At 31.2% G+C, this 9,765-nt stretch overlaps 1 protein-coding gene across 1 annotated transcript; it reads right to left on the reverse strand.

The window, feature by feature from the left end:
* Positions 1–5,889: 5,889 nt before the first annotated feature.
* Positions 5,890–8,610, reverse strand: LOC110644982 (protein kinase PINOID). The gene is made up of 2 exons (XM_021797966.2): positions 7,562–8,610; positions 5,890–6,908 (listed from the first exon to the last, which is right to left on the reverse strand). The coding sequence occupies exons 1-2, from the start codon at positions 8,170–8,172 to the stop codon at positions 6,137–6,139; spliced, it is 1,383 nt and encodes a 460-aa protein (XP_021653658.2). The 5' UTR covers positions 8,173–8,610; the 3' UTR covers positions 5,890–6,136.
* Between the last annotated feature and the right edge of the window lie 1,155 nt (positions 8,611–9,765).

The raw sequence follows: 9,765 nt of genomic DNA on the forward strand, positions 1-9,765 counted from the left end.
AAAATGATAACTGTAAACCTCAAAGGAATTTAACTTTAATGAGTGTTTGGTAAATGATGGGATTTCATGAGCATAAAAAAGAAATTTTTATGAAAAAAAAATAATTAAAAAAAATCCTAGATATTTCTTTTCATCTAATTTTACCCCATACATGAATGGTAAGGGTCCCTCGTAGCCCTTTTGTCTCTCTTCCATCTCCCTCTCATTTGATTTTTTTTCAAAAACAAATTAATGTATATATACAAGACAGGAAAGAGACACTACACCCATGCACTTACTTATGAGGATGCATAACCCATCCTCTCCCACCCCCAACATTTTCTCTCCTTTAGCTCTCCCTATTCAATGTTGGATTTCATTTTGGTCATGTTCATCCCACAAGTAATTATTGGAAGTTGTATTCAAACATATTCAAATAATATTATAATTATTTTTAAAATATTGTGATTCAATGTTAAGAAAAAACACACACCGAATAAGAAAGACGAGTACAATTATAACAAAATTATTATTTTTAAATAGTGAATTCAATAACAAGTTTTTTAGGGATGACAAAAGTCTCCTGAACCCATATTAACTCACCTAGAATCCGATTAATTTTTTTCAACCCCGCCCCAATCCTAATTTGTAGGAGCGAATACGAGACTACATTTTCCTCGCCTTGAAACTCTGTAATCCATATGTTATTTAAAAAAAATTATTTTTATATATTTATATATTTTATTTTATTTTTTAATAAATAAATTTATATTATATATTAATAAATTAAATTGAAAAAAATTAAAAAAAATTTATTGGGGAAACTTGACCCGACTAGCTCAGCACTCTGAGAGAAAATGCCCCTTCCCAACCTCGAACTCTTGTGGGGTGTATACAGGAGGAGCGATCCACGCCCTTAATCTATCCTGTTGCCATTCCTAAAGTTTTTAGTATGGAAATTTGCAAAATAAAAGAAAGAAAAAATAGATAGAATATAAAGAAGGCGAGATTCCTTACATGGAAGAAAACTTAGTTGTAAGTTAGGTAAGATGTAGAGGGCGAGGCGACAATCTCTTCATATTCGCATATCAAATGACTGCAACTCTCATTGACAAAAACTGGCATTGGGTTCACCAAATCACCATTCTCAATTTCTCTACATATATGCACAATCAAAATCCCTCTTCTTTTGCTCTCAACCCAACAAGTTTCCATTACCTATATAACCAATAATGTGGGTTATAAATAAATAATTAAAATAAAACAAAATAAAGTCAAAATTATTCAATTTAATTATTACTGGGGTTATCTTAATTGGTCCCTGGGACAAATGCTTGCTTGCCTAACTCAAAGAAAGTCACACCCAAAAAATCTCTCTTTCCCATGTTTAATATTAAAAATACATAATTAATCAAAACCCCATAATTAGTTACATCCCCCATTACCAATTGGGGAAATTAAAATTAAAAATTCAAATCTACCAACTCCTAAGATTTAAATAATAGCATATAATTTGCATAATTATGATCGTTTCGTTTTAATCTGTTGAGATTAATTAATAAGACTGAAATTTTTTTTTTTTAATTTTGTCAAGTCATTAATATATATATATAAATTAATTGCCTTAGTGCTTTAAGTTTCTGACGGCCAAGCTTTAAGTTTCTCATCCCCAGCGACTAGCAAGTAACCACCGAGCCATGCAGCGGAGGAGGGAGGATGCGGTCGGAGACGTGGGGGGGAGAGGGGTATAACACGTGGAAGAACGTGATTGAGTGAGCAGGTGGGACAGCTATTTGGTAGCAATGTGTTGGGGGAGTGTGGGGTAGGGTTCAGACATGAAAGGAGACAGCGCCTTCAAGTGAGCTGGTACCTCTGCCTGGTTGGCAGGTGTTCACATGGACATGCCCATGTGTTGTCAAACACCCTCTCTCACCCCTATTATCATCTCTGCCTCTTCCCCTATAACTGCCATAACAATCACGCGCCACCACATGCATGCCTTCTCTCATCCTACCCTTAAAAACAAATTAGCCGGAGATTTATCACAAGTTTTACTAACCATTTTCCTATCTTTTCTTAATGCTAATTTAAACTTTTCAAAATATCTACTTACTTTTTAATAATTTTTTATATTATTTTTTTATTTAATATCCTTTTAAATATCTTCCCTTAATTATCAAAACTCTTATATAAGTGATTCTCTATTTTTAAATATACATGATATATTCACTGTTATTTTCTTAATATAGCTCATTATTACTTTCTAAATAATATTAATATTATCATCTAAATTTCATATACATTTTGTTAATTTATTCTCAAAAGCTATTTGGCTGGTAATTTTTAAGTTTTATCGTCGACTTATAAGGTGCATAAATTATATTTTTTAATAAAATATAAAATAAAAAAAATAAAACTTAATAAGAGATGTTATTTAATTATTTATTATTAATAAAATTTAATTTATTAACATTAAATTATTTTTAAAATTACAAGATTTTAAGTTTAAATATAAATAAAAGTTAAATTAATTTAAAAATCTAAATAAATTTAAAATTAAAATATTATAGAATTCCAAATTTCTTAAAGCACAATATGTTTTATTTATTGCTTATAATATGGTTGTTTTATCTTATTTATTAAAAAAATTAACTTTTAAGTGGATTAATTAGTAAATTATATTTTCTCTAAAAAAAAGGTAATTACATTATAACTTCTTTTGGAAGGACTTGCAATGCCTGGGAGGCGCGTGGGTGGAACGTCCAACGGTTACTCTCCGAGAATCTCAGCTAAAGAAAAAGAAAGGAAAAAACTTTAGGCTTTGGTTTCAACTAAATTATTATTATTACCCAATGATTTAAAGCTCGAAAATTTGAAAGGCTTGAACATATCTTTGGACCTGGCTCGGTCGGTCTGGTTTGAGATTAGGATCAGACCGAAATTGACCTAGACAAAATTAAGATCAAAATCAATCAACCATTCTTGAAATCATGCTGAATTAGGATTGGGTAAGGTAGAATAGAGTTTCTTTATTATTGAATCAGAATTATCAATTAAATTCGATTTGGCTTGAAGTTTATTTTAAAAAATAAATAAATTTAAGTCATTAAAAATCTTCATTATCTTTTCTAAAATTATAAATTTTAATTATCTTAAATTGCACAATTAAAAGATGTTTATTTTAACTTATATAAGTTTTAAAAATAAATTTACTTATTTATTTATAATATTTTTTAAATTTATAAATTATTTTAGTGCTTATAAATTAATTTTATCAAATATTATATTATATTATTTATTTTTTAAAAATTTCACAACAAATCTCATTTAATATGTCATTTTATCATTTTAATAATAAATATACTTATAAATTATTTTTTATATTAAATATATTATTTGCTTAAAATTTTAAACACTTATAAACTCAAATTAATTTTCTTAAGTTAAATAAAATATCCTCTAAGCAAATTTAATTAACTTAAATTTTAATTGCTATAAAATTGTATTTCCCATAAAAAAAATTGCACGATTAAGTTAATTTTTATTTTTAATTTTCAATGAAGACAATTGATTTTATATTTTTAAATAAGATGTCTCTCCTAAAATTAGGTCAATTTTCTAATTATACATTTTGATTTACTTTTATTATAGACCTAAAATTACACGACTAAATCAATTTCAATTTTCAAATTTCAATAAAAACAATTAACTTTCAATTTTCAATTTTTTAAAGATGTTTCTCATAAAATTAAATTAAATCAATTTTCTAATTGTACATTTTAGTTTAAGCCAGATTTTATTTTTAATTTTAAATTAAGAAAATTGACCATCTCGTTTTAATTAAAATATTAAGTAAGTCTCTATTTTAATTAATTTAATTAGAGGTTTTAATTAAATATCTCAATTAAAGGCCTATTTCCACATAAAATTAAACTTTTTTTAAGTAACTTTGTGAGTAAAAAAATAATCAAACCGTGCATAAACTGAAACTTTCAAAATCATAATCGCTTAAGAATCAGACCAAAATCAAAGACGAATTTGATGAAGATCAAAATCACTAGAATCGAAATCAGCCGATCTTTTCCTCCCCAAATCAGAACTACTAATCTGATTCTAATCTAATCCAAAATCAGACCGCAACCATATCTACTTGTCCTCACTTTTTAAAATGAGCTCTATCAAATCACTCACCTATAAGAATAATTTAATTTCGTTAATTAAGTTCTTAAGGACACACTCGTAAGCACCCTCACTCATAGACCCGTGAATTTGACACTTGTAATTTTAAAAAATAATTAATTTTTTTATAAGTGATGGTAGGAGTGGGCACCATTTGATTTGAACCGAATAAATTAAACTGCTTTAATTCAATAATTCAATTTGGTTTCAAGATAATTCAGTTTGATTCGATTTTATATTTTAAAAATTTTAGTTATTTCAGTTTAGTTGGATTTTAGAAAGAAAAAAATTCAGTTGAACCAAACCGAATCAAATTACTTTATTGATTTTTAAATTAATTTATTTTTATAGAGAATTTATAAATTATATATAATTATATATATATAAATTATTTAATTTTATTTGTTAATGGTTATTAGGTTCAAACCAATATCAAATCAGATCAAATGATTTAAAAATCAATTCTAAATTAAAAAATCCATCAAAATTAAAAAATCGATTAGTTCAAACCAAACCAAATAAAAATAGAACAGTTTAGCTAGGTTTTTCATTCAATTTAATTTGATTCGATTTCTATAATATGGTAATTCAGTTTTAATGATTCAATTCTATTCAGTTCGATTTAAATCGAATACTCAACCTCAAGTGATACTACATTACTTTTTAATATAATGCAATCTATAATTTACATGAAAAGAACTTTTATAGATGTGTTATTTTATTTTTCATTTCTTAAATATTATATTTGATATTTTAATAAAAAATAAGAACCAAAAAATAAAATTGAACAATAATTAATAAAAATGATTTTTTTTTATCTTCTATATTATATTTCTATTATATAAAAGCCCATAAATTACTTTAGCGATTGTAATTAATTAACACAGGGTGTTTAACCAACGAAATCTTCAAATCTAGTCAAGAGTGTAATTGAAATTAGTGGAGCGGATTGAAGAGTGATCCGCTTGAATCTCTTTGAATTTTATTTTTCTAACATTATTTTTAATAATTGAATTCGTCAATGGCCCAATTGTCATAAATAAAATATTTAATTAATTTTTTTGAAAGATTAGATTAGAAATTCACAGATATCATTGTACTATCTTTTAGTAGACATGATATATTTTATCATTTGCCAATAATAATAATAATAATACCATCCCACATTATTTGTCTACGCGTTTCATGCCAGTAGGACCCACTAATTACGTACTGTAAGAAATATATAATATAATAAAAAGTTAAACAGCGTTATGGTCAAAAAGGCTACGGGAATTCGGGGAGAATTAGGTTAAACAGAACTCGCCTCTGGTGTCCTTCATTCACCTTCGATTATGAACCTTAGCAAGGATTTTAGATGAGGTAGGGTTATAATTCTGAATTGAATGTAAAATGTAAATAATTAAAATTAATTTTTTCATAAAGAGACTTCCAAGGGAAATATTAACAAGTTAACATAAGTTAATATTTAATAAAACTCCATAGAAATCCAAGGTTGACCTTCTAATAAGGTTTAGAGTAGATTAAATATATAACTAAAAATCATACTTTTGACTTTTATCTTTGGGCACGCACATGTCCAACTACATTACTCTACGTTATATGTCACAGCAAATCATGTGCTTATCATTCACATCTAACTATTTAAAACTTTTCATATTTTACCAATTACTTAATGATAATTAATACTTTTATTAAGTATAATTTTCTCATCGATTCCAAAAATTTCAATAAAGAGTAAATCCCTGTGGGCAATAATTATATTTATATATATATAATTAGGATTGTTCTTAATCTCGATTAAGTCATCTAAACATGGTTTATAGAACAAAAAAAAAAAGGAACGGAAAAAGGGAATATAAAAAATTAAGCGGAAAAAAAACTTAAAATATACACGTCAATTAATTAGACTATTACCCGCCAGTGGCCAAATATGGCAGGGAATCGCTCAACACGTGGCACAAATCCCTCGCTCTTCTTAAAAGTAATCAAACGCCGTTGACTTAGGCTTCGCCTGATAAAACGTTGCCGTTCTTTGCCTGCGTAAACCAGGAATATCAGGGCGTGTCATCGTCCTTATCAACGCGAAATTAAGCCCTTTAAAAAATGGGTGACTTTTCACGTCGGCAGATCCCCGCTTCGACCCGAGTCTGCTGTTCGGATCCTTATTCAACAGCCCCGATATCAGGTCCCGCGCGTGGCCCTCAAGCGATGAACTAGGGGAATCGGTTGGGAAACTCAAGGGCTTCTTCACGATGTTACGCAGCGTGAGCTCATTTGATGCAGCTGCAAAAGGCGTGCGTCCATAAATGAGTTCGTAGATGAAAATCCCTAGGGCCCACCAGTCAACCGCATTCCCGTGGTACCCACCAGAGGCGACTTCTGGGGCCACATACTCGTGGGTCCCAACGAACGAGCAAGACCTGGCGGCAACGGGCTCGGCAACAAAAAGCCGGTTGGAGGCCAAGGTTTGGATTTTCTTGGATCGGAAGAGCCGGTTGAGGAGGCATGAGAAGGTTTTGCTGGAGTGTGATCGGGTGTAGGGCAACGCAGATAGAGAAGTAGAGTCCGGAGAGAAGGATGGAGATTCAACAGCTGGGATGGCTTCTGAGCATAATGAGAGGTCAAAATCTGAGAGCATGATGTGACCATCCGATCTGACTAAAACGTTTTCAGGTTTTAGGTCTCTGTAGATGATACCTAGCATGTGAAGGTATTCCAAAGCCACAAGAACCTCCGCTGTATAAAACCTGAAATCGAAATAGCATTAACAAGATTGTTAGTATATTTTTCCTGCAAACCAAACGCTAAAAAAGAAAATTTTCAGGTGAAAGAAAAGATAGCATCTGCAGAAATCTTCTGATTTCTTGAAATGCAAAGAAAGAAAAAAGCTATTCCTGATGTGGTAAATTTTATCGGAAAAGTAGCAATAATGAAATGATTCGATTATACCATTAATGGGAAACTTTCAAATAATGGAAATTTGCGGCTAAGTCAGAGAGCTAATCCTGGGAAATCTGGGGTATAGAGGAAAACAAGGGAAACTAGAAAGCAAATTCTATGAAGGCTAATTAATCACAGGATTAGAGATAAGTAAAAGTGAGTATTCCATTGATGAAGATGACTAGTGCAGAGATAAGGAGACAGAGACAAGAACGTCTCAGTCGATATATAGCACAAGAAAACAAAAACAACGCAGGCTAAGCCATGCAAAAAGATCGATCAGTGCAGTGGAATGGATAGTAAAAACACACAAATTTTCCTCCTCTCTTTTTTCCTTTTTGTTTTGTTATAAAATGATTTAAAACTTCAAGAAAATTTGCAGCTTTTTCCAATTCCATTTTAGCTTCTGGGTATAGCTTTCTTTTTTCTAATACTCAAAAAGATGAGCCAAAAAATATACCTTGCAGAGCTAAGAGAGAAGCGTTTTTGAGGCTGCTTATGTCTCAACGAATGCAAGTCACCACCGGAACAGTACTCCATTACAATGCAAGAGAAATGCGACGCCTCAAACTCTGCGTATAAAGTGGGCAAGAATGGATGGTCTAGCATTTTCAAGATCTTCTTCTCCATCTCCGCCCTATGCACCTTTTTTTTCACCGCCAAAGCCTCCTTGTCCACCACCTTCATCGCATAAAAGCACAACCGATCATCCTCCTCCTCATCATCATCACAATCTTCCTTTCTATAGTTTTTGTTATGTTCTTTTGTAAGGTGACAGAGGTAGACAGTACCAATATCCCCGGAGCCGATGCGGCGGATGAGGCGGAAGTCGCGGAAGGTGAGGCCGGACTTACGGCGGAAAGTAGCGGAGCGGATGGCAGAGTAGGCGAAGTTAGAGGAGTGATGGGGCTTGAGGGAGAGATTCTCGGGAGAGGATCTTGAAGCGAGGAGCTCAAAAGAAATGCGACAGTAGCTACTACAACTCTCGCTGCTCATTGAACTGTTGGTAGAATTAGTGGTCTTGAAACTGAGATCACCGTCGGAGGAGTCGCGGTGGCCGCACTCTAACATCTTAAAAATCAAGAATCCAATTGTGTAGGCTTCCTTTTTTCTCTCCCACTCTCGCTGGCGAGAAGAAGAAAGAATTTAAAAAAAAAATGTCAACAGGGCGAAAAAGAAATGGAATCTGACAAAATTCTTGATCGTTTGTGTTTCTATGGTTAGAGAAAATGAACTTTGATATGCTCCTATTACCGAATCAGATACTCAAAAAAACAAAAAACAAAAAACAAAAAATTGCAAGCTGAAAAGTCACGAAGAAGAAGAAGAAGAAGAAGAAGCAGCAGCAATGGCGAAGAAGAAGGAGATGCAATAGAGGAGCAGGCTTTTTAGGGTTTCTGAGGAAGACAGTAGGAGAGAGAGAGAGAGAGAGAGAGAGAGAGAGAGAGATTGATCTGTTCTTTCTTTCTCTGGTTTATTTAAGTTTTGGTTTGGCTAGAGAGGCTGACAGAGTGGAAGAGAAGAGGGAGCAGGTGAGGGTTATTTATTGAGAGAAGGTTGTACGGAGGGTAATTAGAGAGGTTAATGATGGTTTAATCCGAGTTAATAATGGTTGAGGTTAATGGAAATGGAAGAATGGAGCTTTTCTTTTGTTGGCGTTGGATGACGTAGACAAGCGGCACGTGCGAGAAAGGTCGTTTGGGTGTAAATCACGTGGCATGGGGTTGCTCTTTGTGCAGGTCTTTTTGCGTCAAGTCGTTGGAATTCTACACCTAGCTTAGGTCGGCTTTTGTAGATAATGACCTTTCTCATTATTAACATTTTAACTTAAATGGTGAGCTCCACTCTTTTTATTATTTAGTTAAAAGGCTTTCTTTTATTTAATTTTAAATTTTTTATTTTTTTATTGAATTTTAAAATTATAATTAAATAATAAAAAATATTTTTTATAAAATAATTTATGATAATAATTTACAAGCTAAAAGTAAAAAAGAGACGTAAAATAATCTATGCCTTAACGTGTGAAAGTCATGAAAAAGACAAAACACAAACCTCTTAGTCAAAACATAGAATATTTTATTATTATTATTATTAATTTTTTCAAGTTTTATTTGAAAAGGAAAGGAAAATAAGGAAAACATAATATGTTCTTCTTTCGTTTCTGCCTTATACATGAGTTGACGTATCCTCAACTTCCACCTCACGAACATCACCAACAAGCCTAGGAGTGGGCTGGGCATACTTCTGCCAAAACAAGTACTTCAGTTCTGCTAATAATAAACCTAAAGCTTCTTCACATCTTTGTATCGTATTATTCGTTCCAAATTCCAAACATATACTCATTCACATCACACACAATTTACTTAAAATTTTCATCAATTATTGAATTAATTTATTCATATTTTATGATGGGCGTGCTTGAATCCTATAATATGAAAATTAGAAGATTCATATAACATATTTGGGTATTAGGAAGTAAGATCGTATATTGCTTACTAGTAAATGATGTATTTCTTAAAAAAAAAATTAGATTTTTTATTTATAAAATTTGTAAATCTTATTAAATAGTTTATCTTTTTACCAAACTGACGTAATACAAGAAAAGCTACCGAAGTGTGCGGAGATTCAAATTTTACTCTATTATTGAGTGAGTGGTATAATATT

Source organism: Hevea brasiliensis, chromosome 17 (genome assembly GCF_030052815.1).
Source record: "Hevea brasiliensis isolate MT/VB/25A 57/8 chromosome 17, ASM3005281v1, whole genome shotgun sequence".
NCBI classification, from domain to species: Eukaryota; Viridiplantae; Streptophyta; class Magnoliopsida; order Malpighiales; family Euphorbiaceae; genus Hevea; species Hevea brasiliensis.